At 49.1% G+C, this 27,399-nt stretch overlaps 2 protein-coding genes across 2 annotated transcripts in view; one reads left to right on the top strand and one right to left on the bottom strand.

The window, feature by feature from the left end:
* Window positions 1-10,324, top strand: part of SYTL3 (synaptotagmin like 3) — an 80,450-nt gene extending 70,126 nt beyond the window's left edge. Inside the window, exons 12-17 of the mRNA XM_058534064.1 lie at window positions 1,365-1,467; window positions 4,447-4,617; window positions 6,214-6,319; window positions 7,362-7,455; window positions 8,738-8,943; window positions 9,960-10,324. Coding sequence (XP_058390047.1) covers window positions 1,365-1,467; window positions 4,447-4,617; window positions 6,214-6,319; window positions 7,362-7,455; window positions 8,738-8,943; window positions 9,960-10,069 — 790 coding nt within the window. The 3' untranslated portion in view covers window positions 10,070-10,324. The remainder of the gene's footprint in view (window positions 1-1,364; window positions 1,468-4,446; window positions 4,618-6,213; window positions 6,320-7,361; window positions 7,456-8,737; window positions 8,944-9,959) is intronic.
* A 308-nt stretch (window positions 10,325-10,632) lies between these two features.
* EZR (ezrin) overlaps window positions 10,633-27,399 on the bottom strand; it is a 50,407-nt gene continuing 33,640 nt past the window's right edge. The window contains exons 8-14 of the mRNA XM_058534063.1: window positions 20,201-20,297; window positions 16,101-16,264; window positions 15,454-15,584; window positions 14,542-14,702; window positions 14,081-14,173; window positions 12,302-12,553; window positions 10,633-12,096 (exon numbers count right to left, since the gene is read on the bottom strand). Of these exons, the coding sequence (XP_058390046.1) occupies window positions 11,932-12,096; window positions 12,302-12,553; window positions 14,081-14,173; window positions 14,542-14,702; window positions 15,454-15,584; window positions 16,101-16,264; window positions 20,201-20,297 (1,063 nt within the window). The 3' untranslated portion in view covers window positions 10,633-11,931. The remainder of the gene's footprint in view (window positions 12,097-12,301; window positions 12,554-14,080; window positions 14,174-14,541; window positions 14,703-15,453; window positions 15,585-16,100; window positions 16,265-20,200; window positions 20,298-27,399) is intronic.

Raw genomic sequence — 27,399 nt, 5'->3', positions numbered from 1 at the left:
CACATAGAAGATATTCCCTGCGAATAGTAACCAAAAGAGAACAGCAGTGGCTATCCTAGTGTCAGACAAAATAGATTTTAAATCAAAAAAGGTTATAAAAGATAAAGAAGGACATTATATATTAATAAAAGTTTCAATGCAGCAAGAAGATATAACAATGATAAATGTCTATGCGCCTAATAACAGACCATTAAGACATATAAAGCAATTACTGACAGAATTGAAGGGAGAAATGGATAGTTCTACAATAATAGTTGGAGATGTCAATACTCCACTCTCAATCATGGATAGAGCAACCAGATAGAAGATAAGTAAGGAAACAGAGGACTTAACACAATAAACAACTAGGTACATGGGTGTGTATTTTATTATAAAGCTTTAAGCTGTATAGGTATGTTTCATATATCCTGTTTTACATATGTGAGATCTTCTAATGATCAACAATTTAAGAGTAAATGAACAGTAAGGAATTGGTGACAGTGAGCCTTGAGTACTTTTCCAAGAAATTTGAATAAAAGGGAAGAAGAGGCCTGAGACTGGGCTCCAGGAGGGACCCAGACCAAGAGAGGGTTACTGTTGTTTTTTTGCTTTGGATTAGTCGAGACTGTTTCTAACCTGTGGGGATAGGGCTTGGGCAAGTGGGGTCATTGCCATCAATAAAGCTGCCAGAGGAGCCAGGAAGGGCATTCTCCAGACCTGAGTGGAAGAACAGCCTCGAACAGGATTTCAGGGGGTGGGCAGAGTGCAGGTGGAGAGATAGACGGTCAGGCTTCCGCTGACAGCAGCGGCCTCCACCCTCAGTGGAGAGGGCTCCTGCCAGTTCTCAGTGATGAACGCCGGTCCTCAGCAGTCAGGAGGACATTCTTTGAGGCCCCACAAGGGAAAAGCAAAATGTGAGGCATACACTTTCCATTTCCACTGTTTTGTTTTTTTTTTTGCAGGTTGAGGGGAAGTGATAGGTAGAGGGAGGACAAGCTGGCACATGGCCTCTACGCCCAGGTAGATTAGAGAATCTGCGACCCATGGAGCCCTGAGGGCCTCTGGGTTCCATGGTCTTCACCAAATGCCAGGTGACGAGTAATGTAGATTCCAGGAGTAGGGCATGAGGAAAGCAGGGGAGCTTCACTCCCCCAGGAACATTCCAGAGGATTATGGCCAAAGACCTTGTAAACCAGAAGCTGCCTAGCCAGCACTAGCATTGTTCACTGTCAGTGGTGGCCACTAAGCCCTTGCTATCAACCCCAAATTCAGCAGGAAGCAGGATAAAGAAAATGCTGATGTGTGATTCCCCTCCTGAAGGCTTTGTCTGCCCCCCGCTGAGCTCCCCCCCACCCCCAACTGTCCTGTGTGTGTTTGGCCTCTAGGTACGTTAAAATCTATCTGCTGCCTGACAAATCCTCTCAGGGAAAACGCAAGACTGGAGTCCAAAGGAACACTGTGGACCCAACCTTTCAGGAGACCTTGAAGGTACTTGCTGGACAAACATTCATGTGCTGAGTCCCCCACCCTGGGCTGAGCACAAGGGGCCAGAGTCCAGCGGATGTTTCTTCCAAACCCTTGAATCAGTTAAATATAAGTGCAGACACCTATACATTTCTGCGGGCGCTGTCAATCAGTGGCAAGTTCGTAGAAAATAAATTTCAGCCTTTGTACAGGAAAAGTGCAGAGTTGGCTGGACTGGAGAATGCTTTTGATTAATGATTTCCAAGAAAATGGTGAAAAAGAACCTGGCTGCCTCTCAATTTCTAAAACAGGTTTGTCCTGTTGAATTTTTATGACTATTGGAGAGGTATTCCAAGCACATTGAACTACTGAGTTACTATCTTTGTAAAGGTGCTCCTTTACTGTAATATCTGGCAAATCCAGGTTTCTTCTTATTTTATGAAAAAAATAGTCATTTTATGAAAAACATTTTGTAGAAGAATTGTTTGGGTTTTCACTTTCTTTGGTGCTAGGAAATGTGATTTGTGGTTTAGGGCAGAGATGGGGAGGGACTCCCTCTTGCTAGGATTTAGGGAGGAGAGTCGGACTTGATGTCTGGTGTATGCAGATAGCTAGGGAGAGCAGTCCAGATGTGTGGAGATGTACCCAGTCAAGGCTGGGCAGCCCAAGGATCCCATGTGTCAAGCCTGCGAAGGAGAGAGCTTTGCCTTCCTTGGCAAGTAGGGGTATTTATGAACTCCCAGCCAGGGACGATCGGGGCAGCTGGCACACAGTCTCATTCGTTAAATAATAATAGCCATTGTTTTCTGTGTGCCTGCTGTGGCCAATTGCTCTATATACCCACTGACCTAGGTATTAGAATCCTCATTTACCAATGGGGAAACTGAGGCTTGGAGAGTACTTAGAAGTATAGCTCTAATCTACGATAGACCAACAATTCTTTACAAAATTTATGTTCATTGGAATCCCCAAGGAATATATATATATATACTTTTTGTGGTGAGGAAGATTCGCTCTGAGCTAACATCTGTGCCAGTCTTCCTCTATTTTGTATATGGGATGCCGCCACAGCATGGCCACTGACGAGTGGTGTAGGTCCATGCCTGGGATCTGAACTCACAAACCCAGGCCAACAAAGCAGAGTGTGCTGGACCTCACCACTATGCCACGGGGCTGGCCTCCCCAAGGGATATGTTTTAAAAAGTAGATTGTGATTCAGCAGGTGTGGGCGGGGCCTGAGATGCTGTTGGTCTGAGACCATTCTAGTAGCAAGTCACTGGAGTTTGGTCTTCAGATGGTTTTGCTCACAGACCTGCTAAAAGAATTTTGAAAAGCTGTGTACCTCCTCATACATTTTAAGTGGATATCTAAAATTACTCATTGGACGTTTAATTAAGTATTTTGTGCTAAATAGTGGTGGACAAATATTTCACATTTTATGAAATGAGACAAAGATAAGGATTGACTATGTTGTAGATAAATAATTATACAGTTTGATTTTTAAAGTTTTAACTACCTTTTTAAAAATGTACATAGAATCTCAAAGAAATCACTGAAAATTTTTATCCATTGGTTTTATCCAGGATATTTTGAATATTTTGGTTGTCCTGGAAAAGCGTCCAGATAGATTGAAAAGAATCAGTGTCCCAGGGCCGGCCCCATGGCGTAGTGGTTAAGTGCGCGCACTCTGCTGCTGGTGGCCCGGGTTCGGATCCTGGGCGGCGCGCACTGACACACTGCTTGTTGGGCCATGCTGTGGTGGCGTCTCACATAAAGTAGAGGAAGATGGGCACGGATGTTAGCTCAGGGCCAGTCTTCCTCAGCAAAAAGAGGAGGATTGATAACCTGGATGTTAGTTCAGGGCTGATCTTCCTCACAAAAAAAAAAAAAAAAAAGAATCAGTGTCCCCACACAGGCTAAGCCTTATCTTCATAGAAATGCGTCTAGGATGGAAAAGGTGGGAAGATGGAGAGGCTGAGCAATCGTTAAGAGATTTGCAGAAACCAGTATTTCCCATTACCCCTTTGCTTAGCACAGGGAGGTTTGTGCAGCCTGGGGCAGGCACCAGCGTAAGATTCGGGCTGTGAGAACTCTCTTCCAGTTTTGAGAAAAGTGCATGTGAAAGTTGAAGATCTAGAAATTGATCCTCCAAGTTTTCTAAGCAGAGCACCCCTTGGGAAGACCTCCTGCCTTCCAGGGATGCTGGCACCCCACTTGACCACTCTATGGGTCTGATACGAAACAAGGGTTCAATAACTTGTACTTTTGTTCATTATTGAGAAAAGCGAATTAATAGGCTAAGGAGGAGGCTCTCAGCGGCTGAGGTGGGGCTCCCGGCGCCCTTGGAGAGCCTGGCTGTGTCGCCTCGCCTCTCAGAAGGGCGGTGGGTCACCTCACACAGGGCCTTTGGCCTCCAGTCTCCCTCGGGGCAGAAGCCCGCCCTCGGCTGTGGGGAAGGGAGAGGAGGCTTTCTCGTCCTCCAGAGTGTGCTGAGAGCTCCTGGGAGGACGTTAAAGGAATAGCTCTGTGGGACCCTGGAGCATCAGCTCAGGTCCAGCACGCCCTCCACATCAGGGCAAATGCCGGCACTAAAAGCTCATGCTTTGCATTTTTTAAAACAGAATTCTTGTTTTCAGTATTTTTGGACACCCTGGCTGGGACAGTTACGGCCAGATGCAAATTCAGATCCCAAGCAGTACAGATCTTGGCGAGATTTCCAGAGCGCCTTGAGTTGAACAAGAACCTTCATCCTTGTCTTGGGGAGAGACCTTGACCGTGGGAGGGGGCTCAGTGGCTGCCCACAGTTTGCCCCAGGCAGAGCGCTAGGCGCTTGCAGAGTTGGGGAGGTTCCGTGCTCGAGAAGGGAGAAACCCCCCAGCTCTAAGCAGCGTGGCCCACTCTGCCCACACCAGGACGCTGGCTGCAGTCTGCTGGAGGGAGGCCCTGGTGGCCTGGAGCTGTGGCCCTGGGAGCCCAGGTGACATCTCTGTTCTGCCTCTGCAGTACCAGGTGGAGCCCGCCCAGCTGGTGACCCGGCAGCTGCAGGTCTCTGTGTGGCACGTGGGCATGCTCACCCGGAGGGTGTTTCTTGGGGAAGTGATCATTCCTCTGGCCACGTGGGACTTTGAAGACAGCACGATGCAGTCGTTCTGCTGGTATCCACTCGGGGCCAAGGTAATGTCTGGTTTGGGACTGAGCGACCCCACCCCCGCACCGTGGGAACTTCCCAAAGGCATCCAAGAAGAGAAACCTACCTGGGAAGCCTTGGACCCAAGAATATGGCGCACTTGTTGGGCTGTGACTTTAAACAGACACTTCCTTGGGGGAAAAGGCTCAATGTCGGGCTCGCCTGATGGGATTAGGCTGAGGGACTTTTAGTTTGTACCCGAATAGCCCAACCTGCAGTGTAGCCCCAACACCAGCCTGGATCAGGGTGGGTGTTCAGCCCTCCTGTGATGGCCTTGTGGGTCCACGTGCTTCAGGATCACGTGGTCTCAGCTGTCTGACAGCTGCTGCTGGCTGAAGTCCACAACCTGCATCCAGTGAGGCTGCCCACAGGTGTGCCACACAGCTCAGTCACGCGGCTCTAATGCATTGTTTCTAAGCTCCCCGCCCCGGGACTCCCAAAACCATGACAGGGGAGAGTGACTGGACCAAATGCTATGGGGCAGGCAGAGGCTGCCCTGACCAGTGGGATCTCCTGTCCCCGCTCTGGCAGTGCAGCTCACCTCAGGGTGGGGGTCGGATAGGCCAGGAGAGGAGCTGGCTGATTTGGGGTCTGCTCACAGGCTGTGCAGGTAAGAGGAGGGGCTGGGGAGAAAGGTTAGCATTTCTTAGGGTGAGAAAAAGTGGGCTCCATCATCTTCTACGAAATGACAGTAGGATGTGCCAAGTTGTCACCAGGCCTGGCCCAGGTCCCACGTGCCCTTCCACCTCTTTTCCTCTCTGAAGCCAGGGAGGCTCTAATTCACAACGCCTCTGCTCGGAAATGTGTCTGGTTTCTGGACACTCCGGGGTCAGGCCGAGGGTCCTCAGCCTGGGAGCTGTCCAGCCCCACCTCTCCATTGTCTTCTCTCTGTGTGGTCTGTGCAGCCCCTGCGTCACCATCCCAGTGACCTGTGCCTTCTCTTCTCAGAGCCTCAGTCCATCCTGAGCCTTGGGAACAGGGAATATCCACTTGCAATGCTTTCTGCTACCCAAGGTCTGCCGGAGACTTGGCTTAAATCCCACCTCCTCCACTAAGGCTTTCCTGATTTGCCGGGGAGCTGGGGACAAAGAGGGGGCCAACTCACGCCGACTGGAGGGTGACTCCTGGGCCCAGGGCACAGAGCCTGGGACCCTGCTGTCTCCCGTGCTTGGGGCAGTCCCTGGCACAGAAGGGTAGCTTCAATCTTTACTGACCTGGATAGTGTCGATGGGGCCTTGATTTTATTTACTTTTTTAAACTCAGGTTGTGTGCAGATTTTCTTAGGACCACCCTGTGGGAATGTGCGAGGGCCTTTGAGCCCCTCTGCTTCCTCAGCCCATCTGCCTCGGGTGGGCTGTTTGCCTGGGTAGCTGAGCTGAGGGTGGTGAGGATGGGAGTAAAGAGTCACCACAAATGGAAGACGAGCCCTGCATGGGCATGTCCACTCCACCTCCAGGCTCTCCAAGGCCTGCAGAGGCTTTGCAAGGGTGCGGAGGTGGGAAGGGGATATTTATGGACAGAGGAACCCAGAAGGTTCTGGGGGCTGGGGGATCCTGCTGCTGAGTTCTGCCTCTTGCCCTCAGGCAGAGAAATACGAAGATGGTGTTCCTCCAAATTATGGAGAACTCGCAGTCCGGGCCAAGCTGGTCCTCCCTGGAGGGCCCAGAAAGCTCCAGGAGGCTCAAGAAGGTAGGTGGCCTCCAGCCTTGTGAATGTTCGTCTATCACTGTGTCAGCATCCCCAAAGCCCGGAGCCGCAGGAGGGCTGAGAGGTGGGACGATGTTTTAGAGCATTTCCTCTCTGCTGCCCACTGATCCCGCACACTCTGCTAACTCTTACCAAGAACTCTGAAGCCCAGCCTGGGAGACGGGGTCTTTGGAGTGCATGGCTTGGAAGGGAACTGAATGACCCCAAACCAGGCCAGGCCTTTGATGCCTGCTTTACAAGGCTCTTAGGACACCAACCCCGGGGCTTTCCTCCCAAGGGGCTGGCTCGGATGGTCCCCTGGTGAAAACAGTCCTGCAGTGGCGCCTCTTGAAGAATAACCCCCTGCATTATGGTTGGGAGTTCGGCTCTTTAGGAACCAAGAGTATGTCTCAAGGCGGCAGGGCCCGCAAGCCTCCGAGTGAGTAACTGCCTACTCCTGGGCCACGTGAGCAGCTGCTGCCCAGCAAGAGAATGGATCAAGGACAGGAGCTTACAGGAGATTTAACTATCTTAAATAACGCGGGGCATATGGAAAAGATGAGGGTGGGGAGTGAAGACAGGGAGAACGTGCAATTCCCTGGTGTAGTTTAGTGATTTCCTATAGACTGGAAGAGGAAATTCTGCCGAGCTCATAGGGCCACCAGCAGAGCGGCAGCCTCTGTGGTCATCACCAACTCCCTAGAGCAGAGGTCTTGGGGCCCTCACTTTCCCCAAAACCACTGGCTACAATTAGACTGAAACTTCTGCATCGTTCCTCTCCTTGGGTTCTTCTTCGCTCTTTCTGCAGCTTCTGTGTCCCTAGGATTTAGCCATCCTTCCTTGCTGTCATCATGTTGACCGTTCAGTAGAACAGCGTGTGAGGAGGGACAGCAGAGTCTTCCATGGTGGGCGCGCTCCTCTCCGTCTGCTCTCTTGGGGTCTGAGGGCCCTAACACATCCTTGCATTCATCTATCAGTTTTGGGGTGGTGGCATTGCATGCCAATGTGCAGTAGGATTGACAGTATATGCCGGCTTTCCTTCCAGGGACATCATCTAACGGTCAACTCTGTTTGGTAGTCCTGGGAGCCAAGAATTTACGTGTGCGCTCAGACGGTACCTTAAACTCATTTGTTAAGGGGTAGGTATTAGATTTAATCAAATATTACTTATCAATGATCTAATATACGTGTGGCATGGCCCCTGTGAGGGAACACCAAAAAGTATGTCATTTTAAACTTGTCTTATTTTAGCTGTCCTATGAAAATTCAGCATAAGGTGTGTCAAAGACTCTGATTTCCAAGAATTCATGGGATTTGGACATGCTGAGGCTAGATTTGGAACACGACAATTTAACCTGAAACCCCAATCTTATCAGTCCTTGTTTTATCAGTAAATCAGCATTCACTGACTGACACGGAGCATGGAAAAATTGGTGTATTTGGTAAATATTCCCTTAGCTTAACATCTCTGCTGGGATTCAGAGTAAGATGGGTGACTCTGCATTATTTCACTCTTATTCATTACGGGTGTGTTGGTATCTCCAAAAGTAAAGCAAACGCCATTAATTATTATGTAGTGTTGCTAAATCCCCAGTCAGTGACATAATGGAAAAATGATGGCTTACTGTGTCAAGATAGAACTGAGTTCATGTCCCCACTCTGTCACGTATCTGCATGGCCTTGGGCAAGTTACTTGGCCCTTCTGAATTCATTCTCCCGAGGAGAACGGGGTTAAAAAGAGCTAACCCGTGTGTGCTGTCCTGGGCCCTGGGTAGCCCTGGATAGCAGGTCTAATGAGTAGTGCTGTCGCCTGGTGTAAGCACACCAAGGAGGGGGATGAAGACAAGGGGCCGTGTGGCCTCAGAATCCCAAATTACACTCAGTTCCTGGTGTAGAATTCAGCTGTAAATTCGGAACTTCCTAGTGAGAGGTCACACAGCTAATCTTGCGATTCCCATCTCGTTTCTTGCTTAGGATTTTTTTGTGTGTGTGAGGAAAATCAGCCCTGAGCTAACATCCATGCCAATCCTCCTTTTTTTTTTTGCTGAGGAAGATCAGCCCTGAGCTAACATCTATTGCCAATCCTCCTCTTTTTTCCCTCTTTTTCTCCCCAAAGCCCCAGTAGATAGTTGTATGTCATAGTTGCACATCCTTCTAGTTGCTGTATGTGGGACGCGGCCTCAGCATGGCCAGACAAGCAGTGCGTCGGTGCCCGCCCGGGATCTGAACCCTGGCCGCCAGTAGCGGAGTGCGTGCACTTAACCGCTAAGCCACGGGGCCGGCCCCTTGCTTAGGATTTTTATTTTGTAATGGGTTTAGCTCTTTTCTTAGCACAGAGAGTCTTTGATGAGCAAGTACCAGTAGGGAAGGGGGCGTGTCGAGGGCGGTATTACAGGGTCTGTGTTGGTTTCCCTTCTGCAGCTGTCTCACGCTGCCAGACCAGCAGAAACTAAGACTCAAGTCCCCGGTCCTGAAGAAGCAAGCTTGTCCCCAGTGGAAACACTCCTTTGTTTTCAAGGATGTAACCCCCTCTCAGCTGAGGCAAGCCAGCCTCGAATTAACCGTTTGGGACCAGGCCATCTTTGGTGTGAGCGACCGCTTGCTGGGAGGAGCCAGGCTCAGTTCCAGTAAGTCTGAGATTTTTATTGGGCCCCAGAAGCAAAGTTTACCCTTAGTCACTGTCTTGCATGGACACCATTAAAAGAAAAATCATGCTTCCATCCGGGCAGGTGATTTAACCGGCTCTGAACTTGCCTAGCCCGCCATAAATGGAGATTACTAAGTCTAGAGCAATAATACAGCAAAGTATTTCAACAATGTAAATCAGATTTAGATCTGCTAAAGAAACAAAAATTGCAGGCCTCCAAATGGGCTGGGTACAGTATCTGCTTTTGTTTCTGGTGTCAATCATAAAAGAATTATTTTCTTAAAGGAAAATACCTTCTTAACCCAAAGAAATGGCAATTCAGCAAGTATTTCATTAAGAGAGGGACAAAAGGGTGATGCTTTCAGTGTTGCTCAACAGGGATGTTCCTGGCATTCTGTAGGGGACAGTCCTTTTTCAGAGAGGGCTTGCACGCCCTGGCCCTCCCCGCTGGTTGCCAGCAATGCCATGCACTGTGACAACCCGAACACCTACACACGTTTCCAAGGCCTCCGAGCGAGGACCAGTGAGTATAAACAAGACTCACTATTAAATGACAATTTGTTTTAAAAGGAACATTGTCCAAAGCACACCCCTTTCCTCTAAGGATCTCCTTTCCATGAACAAACCTGGCCCCTGGTCTGAGATGCCCCCACCTGTCCATAGCCATGGTGATGTATTAAGACAGTCGACTCCCCTTCTCAAAAAATCAACGCACCAAACCTGTCCCCTCCTACAGGAAAGAAAACAGCTTCAGAGTTTTGAGGCCTCACAGGACCCGAGAGGAATTCCCGAGCACCTCCCGTTCTGAACACCAGTTCTGTTGGGGGTGGGGGGGTCTCTCTCTTACTCGCCAGTGGTTGATATTTTAATATGATCTATGTTGAGATGAAAAATTACTTTATACTTTTCTTGCTGGTCCTTATTTTTAAAAAGCTGAGAAGGGGGATGGGAAAGTGGGCCCACCATTCCTAATTTGTCACTTCACTCACGTCACAGAGGAAGATCCAGCTGGTGGCACCGACTCATGCTCGCAATCAAAGCTTCAATGGCAGAAAGTTCTTTCCAGCCCCAATTTATGGACAGACATGACTCTCATCCTGCACTGAAGCGAAGGTTCGTTTGCAGCAGGTGTTTCAAGGGTCACGTGCCTAAAGGTCGCTGAAGAACAGGCTGTGGATACACAGCTGGAAGAGGCCCTCTGGAGTGTTCACCTCCATCTACAGCTCTGTCGTGTACCTAAAATCTTCCATATCCCTCTGTGTATATTTAAGTTAAACAGAGCAATTAATTTTATAAGTCTCAGGTTGGTTATCTGTGATTTGAGAGATGTGGAAAACAGCCCAATTTCAATAAATGTTCAAGTTACCTCTGTGGCCCAGTGCTTATCAAATAGTGCAAATTACATTGCACATTATGTGCATTTCTGAGAGAAAAAAGGAGCCTGGTAAGTATTCGATCCCTCCCATTCTACTGCGGAAAGGTGTTTCTGGAGGCAGGTCAACCAAGCCCATGGAGCTGTGTGGGGACTCCCACTGCGGGTTGTGAGCAGTAAGGTCCCGCTGAGGGACGCCTGGCCCCACAAAGCACCGCCGACAGGTCTGCACGGACAGTCGAGCAGAGATGGGCCCTCCCTCTCCCCCTCACACATGAGTCGACATCCAGTGGGGCATCTTGCCTTGCACGTCTTTTATTTCAGAAGTCTGCAGTGTGGGGTTCCTCGGCACAGGACGTCCCAACCGAAGGGAAAAGGACAAAGCAGAGCATGAGAAGGAAGGCTATGAAGTGAGCAGGACGGGCAGTGTGTGACAGCTGATGTTTTAAGGGCTTTTCAAGGATGTGGTAGAGAATGGAAATAGTTTGGAACAGGTTCTTCTTGTGGAAACAAGAGACCATAACCAGGTCAGGTCACAAGAGTCCCTTTATGGCTGCAGTCTGAATTATCAAGATAGCTTGTGTATTTTTCAAACAAGAGCTCTGATAGAAAACTGGAACGTGCATAGTCAATTACAGGCACAAAGAACACGGAAAGTACAAAAAGGCATTTTTACAGAGGTGATTATAGCAGTTAATCAGCTTCGTTACTGCCCTCACGTCACATCGGATCAAGTCCCATGGTTACATGGTTTTTTACATGTAATTCTTTTATTATTCTGTAAAAGGTAACAAAATATACAGAATGAAACTTTCCCTTTTTTAAACTAAAGTTACAAACCCATATTATCACTTATATATAAATAGTATGCTCTAGAGCTGATGATTCATTAGGTGGATAAGTCCGACAATGTAGCCCTCTAACTGTTAGGCAAAAAAAAAAAACCAACCAAACAAGAAGTTTATCAGAGAGTGGAGCGTCCTCCTGGATCCTTTATCCTGGATGATGCCAGGACTCTGTCAACTGCACTGAAGGAGGAAAGAAAGCATTGTGTGTGCACGTGTGTCTAAGAGTGCGCTAGACTCAGTTTTGAAAGTAATTTTCACCCCTCAAAATACATAAATATACAAAGATGAATCCTTCATAGAAATCAAGAACAAATCAATCAATTGGAGCTAATTTCAAATACAGGAAAAAGTATGGCACAGAATATAAGCCACAATGTGGTTTTAATTATGCTGAATCTTGTTTCATACATGCCAGCATGGAGTATGTTATTCAGACTTTACAGGCATCTTTCCTTAATCCAATTGGTCCTGCTCCAAGCAGAAAACAGGAAGTGATTCAATAATAATAATATTAATAAAAGTCAGGCCTGTTTGGCACTCGGATACAACTGGGAAAAATAACCCAGGGAAGCTTCCACTGGTCCCAGCCCCAGATTGTTCCCATGAAATAACTACTCTCTCTTTAAAGGAACTGGAATACAATGAGGGGTCTAGACTTAGAGAACTACGAAGACAGGTGTTAGAGCCCGACAGTGACCCTCCGCAGAGCCCAGTGTGAGGCCCTGCTGCCCACAGTCCAGGCTGGGCTTCACAGGGCCTCGAACTCATCGATCCTCTGCTTGGTGTTGCCCTGCCGGATCTGCCGCAGTGTCTTGTACTTGTCTCGGCCCTGCCTCATGTTCTCGTTGTGGATGATGTCGTTGTGGGTCCTCTTGTTCTCGTCTCTGGCCTGGGACAGCTCACTGGTCAGAGTCTGCAACATAAGAAGCACCGGTCAGGCACGATCCCTTCTGCACGTGTCACAGCGACCCCTCCCCTCCCTAGGAAAAGTGGGTGCTAGGTGGGACGGCTCGTTCTGTGGCTCTGCCTAAGGCCCGCCTCCTCCAGCTAGATGCCAAGGAAGCCCCGGGGACCTAAGGAGCGGGCGCCCCACCGCCCGTTGGCCCCAGTGCACTCACCAGCAGCTGCCGCTGCACGCGCTCATTCTTCTCGGCCTCGGTGATGCGCCTTTCCTCATTGCGGTGGTCCAGGATGCCCTCGCTGGACAGCTCGGCGCTGTAGCCCGAGTCCTCTGTGCCCTCCTCCTGTGGGTTCTCCTGGACGTGGTAGCTCACCGGCTCATACACGGGGGGCGGCGGGGGCGGGGGGGCGGTCATCACCAGGTGCAGCTCCTCCTTGGTCTTCACCAGGTCATCTTGAGCCTCTCTGGCCTTTGAAAGCAAGTCAACAGACAAGTGAGAACTTAAACGCAGAGCCTTGTGTTTGGGCCATTTTCCACAGAATCACCTTTTCTCCCAGGAGGCCCATTCTCCCTGCTAAGAGAACAAGGATTCCACACCCTCTCTCCCCCTCGCTCTCTCCTGGCGGCTGATGCACGTGCCCTGAAGCAGCAGGGACCGAGGATGTGGACTATGGCTCATCAGAAGGGTCTGGGCTCCAGACCCTCTGAGCAGTTATCAATTGTGTCCACAGCACGAAGAGAGAAACTGATGCCAGGGGCTTGATACTTCCCAGTACCATAACCTCTTTTTTTCTGTCTATAATCCTACTATATGTGCATACATTTTTGAAAAAAAGAGAATTATTAAAGAAAGAGAAATCCTCCGTCCACTGGACAGCGCCACAATAACATGTTGGTGTGCAGTTTATTCTCCTTCCTTGTGCGGCTGCTGCTCCTCAAGCTCCTCACCGCCTGCCGGCTCCGTGCTCAGCACTTTCTTACCCATCACTCCTAATCCTTCCAGCAACTTCTCACGAGCACACACACTTAGTCCTGCCCACCTCATCACCACCCTGACCCTGGAGATGAGCTTTGTACCTGTTTTGTAACCAGCTTTTCTCACTTAACACCTTATAATGAGTACTTTCACCAAAATCTTAAGCACCGAAGTCTTCTGCACACAGCTTGGGTTGGGGGTGGGGACAGGGGTGAAGACAGTGAGGGGAGGCACCGGAAGGGGCCACCGCAGATGGGGAAGTGTGAAAAAGGACAGGCAGAGGGGTAGGAAGGGGGGAGGAGCCCCCCCCAGTCTGGCTGAGGCCTATACTCTGAACCACACCACACCCAAAGCTCCCAGGGACCACGCTTTGCTGGTGGGCGTGAAGGCCCATCATGGAGGGATGCACTCTCCAGATGCTGCAGCTGAACATGGCTCTCACTGTTACAATTTATTAAACCTCTCTGAGCAACCTGACAAGTTGGCTACCACTCCCAATCTGCAACAAGGAAACCGGGGCTCAGAGAGGCGAGGCTGCTTGCCCCGGTCACACAGCGAATAAGTGGCAGAGCCTGGACTCTCGTTCCGGTCTGGAAACCTCCAAGGTCCGGATCTTTCCATGGTGCCACGCTGCATATACCAACAGTCAGGAGGGGCAGGAGGGCTTGTTTCAGGCACTGCGGGCCATTGCTGGGGGCACCAACATAATCCGATTTAAAGCTGGTTCCTGATGGGGGCTGCATGATGGGGCTGAACGGACTGGGGTGGCCAGAGCAGAGTGGGTGGGAATGAACAAGGGGCTCTTTGTTCCCTAATCCGACAACATGCTTGCTGGGGCACAAGGGCGAGCCCATTCCCATGGGGATTTCTGCTTAAGTACAGCTGGTGTCAGCAGGGATTACAAAACGTCCCCGAGGCTCTTGATGCGACATGCAAGCCTGGCCCAGGCCAGCCCCTGCCCACCACGGAAGGGCCCACGGCAGGCGGGCTGCGGAGGCGAGGCCTCAGCCACAGACTCACCCTGTGCTGCCATTCCTCCACCTCGGTCTCCTTGCGCCTCCTAGCCTCTTCCAAGAGGGCGATCTTGGCGGTGTACTCGGCGAGTTCCGCAGCCTGGGAAAGAAGCGCAAAGACGAAATTATTTCTGGGATCCTTTCAACCGAGTCCATTTGTGAGTGAACGGTCACACATTTTGGTGAACAGCTTCCCTTATAACACGGCCCAGTCCCTCCCTCCTCTCTGGCCTACAGGGTCCGTCGCCGCCTGCCGTGCCTGGGAGAACACGCCTCGCCGAGACTGTCACGTCCCCCTCCCTGACTCAACAACAAGCAGCACAGCCCCCTCCCCACCAGCCACTTTACACCATCAGGCGGATCATTTTACAGCCCCAGATACAAATTATTACGAGGCGGGTGTCACTTTTTCAATCCCCAGAGGCAGCCACTCCATAATTCAGCATCGTGAAACTCGGGGACTCCTACCAGCTGCTCCTGGCTCTTTATCTGATCCACCGCCTGCCTCTCCAGCTCCTCCTTGGCGCGCAGTGCGGCCACACGGTCAGCCTCCAGGCGCTCGGCCTCCTCCTGCGCCCGCTTCCTCTCCTCCTCCAGCTGCAGGGCCCTCTGAATCTGGTCCGAGAGCTCTGAAGGGAGCACAGGACCAGCGCTGCTCAAAGGCTTGGGGACCGAGAGTCCTGCCCGAAACCCCCAGCCCGGTGGGATCAGATGGGTCATGGATGGGAATCCCACCCAAAGCTGCAAAGCACTGGACCCCGTTACAGGCTGACGGGCCTCTTCTTCCAGTGACACCAAAAGGAAAGTGCTCTACCAAGTGTCCCTGTTGTGTTTATAGGACAACATCCTCATGATGGTTAGAACCCTGTACCGAGATGTGCAACAGCTGGCCAGGGCCTGGCTCCCACATCCCTGTGTACTGCTCTCCTGGGAGCCTCAAAAAGTGCACTGCTAACCCCCACTTCTAGTTCATAGGTGGGGGGGCACTCACTAGGTGGGGGCAACGCAGCACGCCCTGGGCACTCACTAGCGGTGTGATCTCAGGCAAATTATTCCTCCTGCTCAACCTTAACATCCTCATCAGGAAAATGGGGATAACTCAGTACCTTTCTCAGGATTGAGGGAACATTCAAAAAGATAACATACATGAAGCATTTAGCACAGAACAAGCACAGGTATTAATAAAGTACAGAATTATTTTCTAATCCAAATAACTGTTGTGTTCTCTCTCTTCTACAAGTCTCTGTTTTGGGTGTTGTGTTAAACAGACGCATATTTTTAGATTTCCTTCCTGTTGTGTGTGCGTGTCCTGACCTCTCTGTGGACATATTAGAACTGGACCTGGAACCAGCGTCTACCCCAGGAGAGCACAGATCGCACCCTTCTCTGCCTTCTTGGTCTTCTCTTCATAGTCCTGGAGCCTGAGCATCAGCTCCTCCTTCTCCCGCAACATCTGCTCTTTTTCTCTCTCAACGGTTTCTCTCCTTTTCTTCTCAGTTTCCAGCTGCTGCCTGTTACGGGGTCGGGGGGAAGCGGCACAGGAATGTTTAGACTCTGGCAGGCTAGTGTGATGTCAACACGCTTCAACAGTCAGTCATCTGAGCGCGACGCCCTGGCCGCCACCAGCCCCAAAGCCAGCACGTCACCAGCCCCAGCAATCTGAAGGAGCCGCTGCGTCTGAGTCACCTTGTGTCCCCAGCACCTAGTCCAGACCTCAGGCCTGTATCTGCGGGCTGAACGAAGGGCCACAGGCCCGTCCTCTGGTTGGTCTGGACTAAGGAAGTGACAGCAGTGACCCCCACTCCCTCGAGCGCTCCCCCTCCCAGGCTCTGCCACTGCCCAGCCCACAGTGAGGCAGCTCTGAGGGCCGATCCGAGGGCCCCGTGGCCTCAGAAGACCCGCACGCGTCTACTAGGTTACATCCCACTGGCTCTTCCGACAGGGAACAGCTCAGGCGCTCCGAGGCCACCTGACAGGGGCCCAGTGTCCTGGGGGTGAGCCCAGGAGGACGCGTCCACCCCGCTCACCGCTCCAGCTGCTTCTGGTGCTTCTCCTCCCGGGCCTGGGCCTTCATCTGCTGCACCTCGATGGTGTCGGGCTTCCTGCGGCGCATGTACAGCTCGTGGTTCCCCATGCACAGCTGCAGGATCCGCTTGTTGATGCGCAGGCGGGGGGCATAGAAAACGAAGTCCTGTGGGACAGAACAGGGCACTCGGACTCGCGGACGTCTCCGTCCAGCTTTCTTCTTCCAAACTCTGCTTCACCAAGTTCTAGATACCTTTTCTAACAGATCAAGCAGAGCAGAGAGTAGGGGCCAGAAATAGGCTTCAAGGTAAAGCCACTAACCCCACGTGACAACGAGATGCCAGACACACAAGCCCTCGGTGCCGTGGACGCATGTTCTCTGGGACCAGCAGAGGGAGTGTGTGTGGTCGGTACGTGCGTGCCTGTGTACAGACACAACGCAACCCCACAGCTGGACGTAAAGCCTGTCCAAGGCAAGGGTCTCGTGGCCTTGGAATCCCAGTATCTCCAAGTACCAGCACAGCCTGAGGTTACCAATCCTTTGTCCATCCTCTCCAGCCCCACCCGGTCCCCGATTCTTGCCTGGACCACCACAACTTCTCCTATTTGAGGTTCCCATCTCCTCTGCCTCAGCCTTCACCTCCCATACCTCTACCAGCACATCAACTGGGTCACTGCCAGACCTTCAGTGTTACCTGTTAGCCCCACGACAAGGTACAAACGCCTTGGCCTGGCAAGTGGGAAGGCCTCCGGCTCTGGCGCCGACCAACCCCTTGTTCACCTAAACGGAGCTCTTTCACACCTGTGAGCATTTCCTCAAACAGTCCCTCCTACTTGGAATGTCACGTCCCATCCCATCTACCCAAGGACACTGGCCCTTCTATGAGATGATGTTAAGGCACCATCTCACATCTCTTTGTGACCTCTCCTCCCGTGATTAACCAGCCCTTCTTCCGTGCCCCTTGCACTTGATGGATATGGCAGCCACGGTGTTGCTGGCACTTTACTCTGCTGACTTGTTTTGATCTCTCTCTCTGACTAGATGATCAGCTGCCGAGAACTGGGCCATGTATGTTCATGAACCAAACCAACGCTCAGTATGTACTGGTGCTCAATAAATATCTGCTGGGTGACTGACAGTTTATCCAGTGCTGCAACATCCGAGCCCAATGATATTGACAAGTCACTTCCTCACATGAGTCCCGGCGTCTTCAACTGCATACTGGGGATGACAGTAATCTAACAGGATTATTATGAGGATTAAATCAGATAATGTTTACAAGGACTTAGAATAGCGTCTGGCACAATAAAAGCTGGCTGGTACAGAAATGCTCACTCACAGACCGCTGGCTGCCTTATGAGACCACTAGCAGAGAAGCCTTCTAGAAAGGAGAACAGATCGCAGCATCTAAGAACTGTATGACTAGAGACTGCAAAGTTTGGGACACAGATGACATGCCATCTTATTTCCTGGCTCCCTGCTACCACTGTAATTAATGTAGGTGACAGAAGGGGGAATATGGTTTAGAAACTTTTGCTAAAAGTTACTTTAAAATGCCTGTCTGCTTCCTCTTCCTTTCTCTTCTCAACCACGGGGCCCTCAGCATCCAGGTTCCAACCACTGGAACAGGGAAAGGGTTGTTGAAACAAAGCAACAGTGCTACCATTGCCACAGCAACTTCTGGAACCTCAAGGAACGTGCTGGGCCAGCTGATCAACGTGTCTGAGAAGGACCTATGTAGCTTCTTGGTCTTTTCATCTGTCCCAGAAATGCTGGGGAGAGAGTAAAGCCAAGCCCGGAGCCCATGGACTTCCTGGGTGGGGCTCTCCCTGGGGTTTCACACACTTGTTATTAAGTCATTGAGTTTCCCAGGGAGGTGTCCTTGGGGCTGGGAGAAACAGGTATTTTTATTACCCACCTATCTCTTATTACACAAGAGAAAACGACTTTGTGTTATGTGCACAGGCACGCTACCCAAATAGGTCTTGACTGTGGCTCCCAAGTATCGGCAGAGAAACTCTGATTAGCACCAACTCTGCTTTAGAAAAGAGCCAAGGACAGGAATGGCAGGTAACGGCCCCCACAGCGTCCAGTCGCCCAGAGCCAGTGAGAGCATCCAGCAAGCCAGCCACTTTTCGGGGACGCAGAGGAAATTCCTCCTGCTGCCTTTGAAGGAGGCCAGTTTCTGACTTCAAGTTAAAAATAAAAACTAAAAACTAATATTTATTTAAAGATTTCTAAATGCAAGTCCCCAGCCTCCTAATGTGAAACCACAACACTGACAAGAGCCGGGCGGGCTTTCTAAACTCTGGCAGAGCACGGACGTCCTAAAAACTGCAACTCGAGGCACGAGGAAAGCTCCAGGAAATAAATCCAAGACCCTAAGAATACAGGAGAGGAAAGGAGGTGAAAGAGCAATCTTGTCAAGGAGCTGACAACAGGAGCATCTAGGACACTGCCCCACCAGGCCCAATCCGGGGCTCCCCTCAGCCCAGGGAGCCGGCGGGGGGGGGGGGGGGGCCGCGGGGGCTGTGAGAGCCAAGTCAGAAGGTCACAGAGCTGGTCAGTCAAATGTAAGTTTCCATTTCTCCAACATTTCAAAAGCTGTTCCACAGTTAGGTGCCTGAGAGCCTTCTGCCTTTTCCATGAGGCCACAGGAACAAAAGGCCCTTTTCTCAAGGGGGAGACAGCTTGTCTCGGCCCCTCACAGGGCTACTTGCCTGGCAAGTCTGTACTAAATGCTGGTTTAATCGTAAATGACTGGGCAACTACCCGTGAAGCAGGAATCAAGAGTTTGCAACAGCAGGAAACGTTTTCCAGTAAAGAAGAAAATACTTTCACGGTGTGAAGACCTCTGGTTTTCACTTATGCGAGACTAATCCTTACGTGAGGAGCAGCAGCTGGACTATAACGCCACACGCGGTTCCATGGGGGTTAACCATTGCCCAGAAGTGCCCGAGCCCAAGAGGGCTCCTGGTCCAAGGCCTGGACCACAGCCCATGTTTGCCTCTCTAAGCCCACTGTAACTAAGGAACAGAAAGTACAGGCGACACAGAGTCCTGCCCAATCTATAATTTTGGTAAAATTCAGAACAGTCTCCAAGGAGGATAAGGGAATTTCTTCAAGTGGTGTTTTTTTTTTTAAGAAGCAAATTTCTGATTAGAGAACAAACTGCTCACCCATTCCACTGCACTACAGTAAACACGTATGTCTTAAATCTTCTGAGCAAACAACAACTGAAAGTTTACATGTTCACAGAATAAACAGTAATACCAAAAAGAATTTCCATAATACCCCAGTCTTTGCAGCTATGAGCTACCAATCAATATTCTTCAAATTCCTGGATATGAAGACCCTTTTCTAGCTAAGTCCTCCCAGGATGGCTTCCCGCCAGTCATCTTTGTGTGGGAACATTTCCCACATCAGCACCAACGTGAAGATGCCTGCGTAAAGATCACCTGGGAAGGCAGAGGGCAGTCAGAGAAAAGCAGAGGCATGCATCTGTCCAGAAGTAGGTGAGGCACAGATGAACTGTGGGGACCAGCAGTGGTCTGGATGCAGGTCTGATGTTTCCTAACACAGGTAAGTTGCAAGGAAAACTCTGAAAGTCAAATTCTGCCCTTGAGGATTGCAGCAATCATCATCCGTGCTCCAGCCAGGTACCAGGGAGATGCTGCCATGAGCCCCCACACCCCAGGCACACCAGGCTGGTTTCCCATGTGAGCTTGATGGACAGTTACCAGCCCAGAAAAGCAGCAATTGGTGAAATGCTTATCATGTGGCAAAGGTCAATGACTCAGAACTGCCCTTCTCTTCATAAGGAATGAAGACCCATTTGAAAACCTCAGTGACCGTCAGCTAGCTTTTGACGGACACCTGGGCTCCACTATAACCTCCCACTGCAGTGGTTGGTCCCACGGCCCACGGGGTCCTTGATCCTCAACGTAACCTACTCCCAATTCTTTCCCCCTACCTCATAGGCAATTCTGAGTATCAGCAACTCCCTGCCACACCGACAGAGAAATCTGACTGTTATCCTGAAAATGCATTTGGCTGTAAATGAAAAACAGCGACCCCTGCGTAGAATCCATGTGAACTTACAGGCGCCTTCTTGTCGATGGGCTTAATGACAAACTTTTTGTCATTGAAAGAGATGTTCCTGATTTCACTCCATGGGAAGCCAATCTTTGGGGTCAACCTGAGGTTAATAAAAAAAAAAAAGTGGGATGGTTAGATGTGTGCTTGGATTGGCTGAGAGGTTTGCAAATCTAGTCTTAATTCAAATTTAAGAAATATACAGCTAGCTTAGGAAGCATAATATATAATGTATGTCATTACCAAATAGTTCTTACCTGTCCTGGGTTAAGTCAGGTGGTTGTAAGGTTCACACTCTAGGAAACCTTGACATGTTCCTATTCACATTAGTCTTTCTCGGTTTTGGGCATCTTACTGCGTCCTGCCACCCTGGCTTGTAACCTCAAGGTCAACTTTTTTAGAGTGATTTCCACAATATATATATATTTATTATTAATTTTTTAATTGAGGTCACATTGGTTTATGACATTATATAAATTTCAGGTATACATCATTATATTTCAACTTCTGTATAGACTGCCTTGCGTTCACCACCAAAATCTAGCTGCCATGCGTCAGTTACACATGTGCCCTTTACCCCTTTTGCCCTCCCTCCGCCCCTTCCCCTCTGGGAACCACCAATCTGTTTTGAGGTCAACGTTGATTCCTAACCAGGCACATCCTTTCATCCACTGTTTGAAATGTCTCCCACAGCCATCTTTTGCAATCCATTCTCACATCACCACCCTATCCTACCTCTCACATGCCCCTTTGCTTGTCTGATTAATGTCCCTTTCAGTCCATCCATTCCACTCTTCAAAAATGCAAACACCCCCTCCCCAGTTTCTACAAGAAACCCACAGTCCTTAACTTAGCCCTCAAGAGCCTTCTAACCCAGCGCCGGCTTCCTGGCTCAACCCATCCTTTCAACACAGGTTTCACCCACCGCGCCTTGCCTGGAAGGGCCTCCTCCTCCCTCGCCATCCCAGGACCTGCACATTAGGCCAGCTCACTCTCCCTCCCTCAACAGTCTTTCCCCTCTCAACCTGCAGTCTCTTACGCTACATCTACTATTCTACATCTACTATTCTCTTCGTGTTACTTAAATGACTGCATTACCATTTAGCTCTTTGAAAACCAGGCAGGTGAGCTTTCTGATGGCAAAGATCACATCTTACGTTTCTGTACACGCTACCCTCAGAGCTGGGTATGGATTCTGTTCTTCTGGTTCTCATCTTAGTGACGCCTGTTCTCCTGGCAGGCCAGATGCCTTCCCATGTCATCCTCCACCTTCTAAGACAGCACTCTGACAACACATCCCTATTGAAAGCCCCAATACTGTCCTCCTTAGCCACTACGAGTCCACTACTGACTGAAACTCTGGCTTTTAATTAGCCTTCCCAGGAAAGTTCACATGATTTCAAGACCACATTGTTCTCCTTACCTCACGCCTCCCACCCTGTTCCTTCATCTCCTCCACCCTATTCTTTCAACACATTTTACCATGGATACCATTCTAGAAGTAACAACAGATCCTCAAACCACCATTCAAAGACACTGCCATGAAAAACAGTCCTTTCCCACAAGCCATAAAACTTTCAATTTAGAAAACAGCAGGGTGGAGAGGACTCTACTGCCTACCAACATGTTTACACAAAAACTAATGGGCAATGCAGGCCTTGCTATGACGCCATAGGCCAGGTCAAGGCAGTGGGGGTGGCCTCTGAAGGCCAAGAGAGGCCCAACAGATGGCTCTCCTGGGACGCCGTGGTCGCAGCACACCTGGAGGAATGGTGTCAGGGCACTGGCCAGGCTGTGGTTTTCAGTGTCAGATCTTTTGGTATACATCCTTTTTAACAGGTCTGTCCTACAGGATCGCCAACACCCATTGAAACACCTCTAGCCAACATGCTTTATAGCACTTGAACAAACACGCAGGGAGTTCGTTGTGTTATTTTATTTTCATATGTGGGTTACAGGATTTTTAAAGAGGTAATTTTGTTTGCAGGTCTCTGAGCTCTAGAAAGGAGCTCAAGAGATCACCTGGTCCTGCTGCTGGCGTCAACCTCCGTCCTTACATGGGAAGGCTGTAAGAGTGACACCAAGTAGGCATCTGAGCTTTGGACTCCTTTCCTCCAAAACACAACAGCAATATGCTGGGAGCAACAGCGGAGCTAAGAACCAGGCGACTGTTGTCAATGCTCAGCCATACAGTCAACACCGTGGGCCAGATTTGGGAGCTCTGGAGCTCCCAAACTCCAGAGAGGCAAGGTTCTAGTCTGTCTCCTAGCAAACAGTTCTGATCCTAGAAAACCTGGATCTTCAGGCTAGACAGGCATCTTTCTTTCAAGAGTTAGGTACCCTGTCACCATGGCCTCTGGCCCTCTGCTTTCTGGTGTGTCTGGAAAGTCTGTCTTTTTAAGACTCTAAAACCTCATGTAACAATTTATAGCCATTCATAAGTATGACTGCAGGACCAAAAGGTGATGACTAAACGCAAACATTCTGACTCACTTCTGAGTTAAAGGACCGCCTTTAATTCTTGATCATAGTTGGGAAATTAAAGTCTACAAGGATTTCTTTCTCTTTTTCTTTTTAAGAGTTCACATATAGGACAAGAACAGAGAAGGACCCACAGAGAAAATTTCTAAAGGATTTATAACCTAAGTCTGTCCTTGCTTAGGCCACACATTTTTTTAAAAAAAAGTGGGATTCCCAAATAATGGGGACCAGAGATCTTTGGAGAAATAGCTGATTCCAGGGTTGGAGCAGGGAAAGTACAAGATGATCCTGGGACGTCTTGAGGAACCAGAAAGTAAAGAAGTGCTCAAAAAATAATGGGGTCCTATCAAAAGGGCACAGGAACCAACTCGAAAGGGCTCCTAAAGGCAAATCTCAAACAATTTTATTATTATTTTTGAGCAACAAAATAATAATAGTAATAGATTATAGCCCATAGAATAAAACAAATATCCATGAGTCCATAGTAATATAAATAACTAAATGAATACATAGAGAAGAGAAATTGGATCTTTACAGTAGAATTCCAATTAATACATGTAAAAAGAATGATTTTTTAAAAAAATCACCATTGCTTAAATACCACAGTAATAACTGTTTTCATGCAAGACATCAATGGTAATTTTCAATGGTATTAATGGATGCTAGAATTAACAGATGAAAGTGTGATAGGAAACAAGATATTTACAGAGTTTCAAAGTGTTTCCCTGAGATACACGTATCGATTACAAAGGGAAGGACAGCAACTTTGCAGAGGCGAAGCCTGGCAGACACCACCTTGACCAGAGAGCAAAGTCAACACCATCAGTAACAAGAGATTCTGACAACACATGCCACCGCACGAGAGGCCCTGGACGGGTGGGCGCTACAGCACTTCTGAGGGATGCTTGCCAGAAGTGCAAAACTCCAATCTAATCATGAGAAAACAGCACACAGATCCAAGTTGAGGGACTTTCTAAAGAGTCAACGGCCAAGACTCCTCAAAAATGTCAAGGTCATGACAAAGACAGGCTGTGGGACCATCCCAGACTGAAGGAGACTGGGGCGGGGGGCATGACAACTAAATGCAGGTGTGATTCCAGGTGGGACCCTGGCGCAGAAAAGGGACATTAGTGGGACAACTGATTAAAATGGGAATATGGTCTAGAGATCATCAATAGCATCGTTATCAATGTTAACTTCCTGATTTTGATACCTGGACTATGGTTATGTCAGATGTTAACATTTGGGGAAGCTGGGTGAAGGGCATATGGGAATTCTTTGTACTTACTATTTTTAGAACCTTTTAAAAGTATGAAATGATTTCAAAAGAAAAAAACAAACGATTAAAAAATTTTAATTCAAAATATGCCACTGGGGGTGATGAAAATGTTCTACATCTGGTAGGAGTTTGGATTTCACAGGTGTATGTGTTTGTGTAAACTCAGCAAATGAACACTTAAGAACTGTGCATGTCATTGTATTTAAATTTTACATCAGAAATAAAACAAAACATACCGAGCTCTAGTAAATAATATGCGTCTTGGGGAAAGCATACAGCTGCCTGCAATTTACTTTGAAATGTGTCCAAAAAAGAGAGGGCCAGAGGGTCCAGTGACGTGTGGATGAGGAGAGACGTGACAAAGCAAGTAGTGAAATGCTAATGGTAGACTCTTGGTTGTAGGCACATGAGCGTTCACTGTAAAATCCTTTCCATTTTTCAGTTTGCTGGAAATTTTTCATTAAGTAAGTTTAGAAAAGGTCTGGGCTGGTGGATGGGCTGGAGATCACTATGTGCCACACAGATGGGGAAGAGGAGCTGAGTCATCGAGCCATGGCTTGGAGGCAGAGACGGGCAGTGAAGCTCTGCCTACCTTTTTACAATGAAAGAAAAGACTCGAAGAAAAGACTCAAGACTCACTGATCTGCCCTGCCCTGCCCTCCCCGCATCAGGAGGGGCCAGTCCAGGGGGCACTCCTGCCTCTCTGCAGGGCAGGCCCATCAGGGGACTCTCCCCACACTTCTCTTCTCTACCGCCTGCTCCCGGGCCATTCTTAAAAGGCAGCCCGGCTTCTCCTCGGCCCCTGGCCCGTGTCTGAACATGTTCCAGACCAAACTCTCCTCTCTGGCGATCTGATGTGAACTTGAAACTTGTTGCTATAGGTGTCTAACTGGAGTCCTTGCAATAGCAAAGTTCTGTACGAAACCAGGTTATTTGGAAAATTCTGTCTGTTCCACATTCAAGTTAGGGTTCCAAAGACCAGAAAGGAGAGGGTGATCTGACAAATGTGATCCCGGCACAGCTCGTAAAAACAAGACTCATACAAATCAACAGAATCCTTTTCGCTCTCCTCTCTTACATAGGTAAGCCATTAACAACAGGGCACAAAGATGTAACACTAACCAAAAAAAAAGAGTCAAAATTAACATATTCTGCCTGTGAGCATAATATGAGGAACTGGAAACAGTTTATTTAAATGGCTGTTTATTATAATATGTTTGAAACATCATTTCTAAAGCGAATAAAATGGAAATGTAAATCAGAATATCTGATCTACAACCCTGAGTAAGGAATTTAAGGGAACAGACACTTGGCGCCTGTTTCGGCCTCCAACCTGTCTACAGCCCTTTCCAGCATTCTGTTCCTGAAAGGGTTCATCAAGTTGCCTGCTAAAGCCCGGAGCTCACAGCACATTCAGAAACTCCTCCCTACAGAAGTATCAGAGAAGTGAGCCATCGGAGGGATGAGATGAAGCGGGAAAAGTGCTTTCAAAGGACTAAAGAACTTGGGGCAGGATCAGGTTCCTTTCATTTCTGTTTTGTTTTTGGTCTGAGGATGCCAGGGGGGATTATAACACAGCTAATCTGAACTTTCTCTGTTCCCAAGCTGAAAAGCGCCTTGCAGAGAAGGGGTCTGCCTATTTCTTCCCTCTCTCTGCTCCCTCCTCTTCGGAGTTGAGGGTTTATAGAGAGAAACAGAAAAGAAAGACAAATTCTTTCAGTTCTACATGCTCCCACTTAACGGTTATGTACACAATGGAAAAGGGCCCTCAAGAGACATTTCCCAATCAGAGCATACTTAATACTAACAAGGATAAACATTTTAGTAAAATAAAGACATATGTGTTTATTTGCAGGGTGCCCTAAGCCTCTGATCACCCCACTTACACACTCAATACTGTGTATCCGCTCTCTCACTTGAACAAGGCTCGAAGAACATGCCCTGTTAGCGCCGCTGCCAAGGGCAGTACGTCAACACGGGACAGTTAGTTGTCACAGCATCCCTCAGACTCAAGCCACAGTCACCAGCCTATCCTGGTGACCGGGTTGTCAATATTTGTTTTAAGAAGAAGAACCTGGGCCTATTGACTGATGGACTGTCTAGTTAAGTATTTTTTCATCAATGAAAAGAAGGGTGCCTTCAGGAGCAGGAGGAAGAGGGAGGAAGTGAGGTTTGCCCCATGCCCCAGCGTTTTCTCTGGGGAGAAGACCCCTTTGAGAGGACTGCTAAATTGGGGGATGGGAGAAGAAGAGCAGAAATAGGACTGAATGAGCCACGCAGCTCAAATTTTTACTTGGAAGAAATGAACATTTATGTGGACTGGGGGTAGTTCCAAGCTGACATGCAAATTCCTGCCTATGACTGTTTCTGCAGCTTGAAAAACCTGTTTGGACAGCCTGGTCGTGGCTGTTACAAAATCTGGTCATTCAAGAAATGAGTTCAAAGACAGAGGCCGTTCCCCACATAGATTCCCACGAGGCCGCCGTGTCTTCTTCGTGGGCTGCCCCTTGGCGTGACCAGCCACCATCCTCCAGCTCAGGGGCCTCCAGAAGGCCGGGTCTCCCGAGTCCCCTTGCTTCCCCAGACTGTTCACGTTTCTCGACAACACTGGATCTCGCACAGTTGGGGAAGGAGCAAAACCAAGAGTCCTCACTAACTCACTTGTAGGTTCTCGAAAGAGTTCCTGTGACTCTGATCCGCACATCGTGTCCTATCGTGTAACCAGAGTCATTCCCGACTGGCAGCATGCCTTCTAGTAGAGAGTGACTCTCCTTGTAGGCTCCTAAGCATGGGTGCCTCCATCCAATTCAGACCCTAAGTAGAGTGAGCCGGGTCCCTGCCCTGCCCACATGAACTGTACCTGTACTTTGGTTTCTGGACTAGAGTACACATGGCTGGGATTATAGATAGATGCTTTATGTGATACTATTTGTCAAAAGGAATGTCACTCCCCTCATGAACGCCAGAGAGAGGGTTTTGGGGTATCTGGGGTGTGGGGTCTGAGAACATTAACACCTGAGAACAGGTGAGATGGGTAAGGCACAAGCAGGAAATGCGGGAGGAACCATCACTCAAAGAATAGGGAACCACTGCGGAAAATGTGCCCTCGCTGAATTAGAATGATTTTTTTCTGCGTATCTAGCTCCTTGGCAGAAAAAAGGCCTACACGCCATGTTTGTTACCACAGGGATGGGCAAAGGAAGCCAATGGGAATGGGGGGGCCCACCCTGCTTGATCCTGCCTCTGCACTCGCAGACCCTACTCAACAAACGTAAGGAATGTGAGGCAGCTGGATACCTCCCGGAGGTTCAGAGGATTTCGTTAAATTGTCTGTACATAAAGGCTATTGTTTGCAGAATCCTAAGGTCTCTGACAGCACTGGAAATATTCCTGGTTGGATTAGCACAAACCACAAGCCGCCCAGCACTGCCAGGCTGCCTGGGTG

Source organism: Diceros bicornis, chromosome 39 (genome assembly GCF_020826845.1).
Source record: "Diceros bicornis minor isolate mBicDic1 chromosome 39, mDicBic1.mat.cur, whole genome shotgun sequence".
Taxonomy (NCBI): domain Eukaryota; kingdom Metazoa; phylum Chordata; class Mammalia; order Perissodactyla; family Rhinocerotidae; genus Diceros; species Diceros bicornis.
The sequence above is the reverse complement of the archived record's forward strand: the minus strand, read 5'-3'. Positions and strand labels throughout refer to the sequence as shown.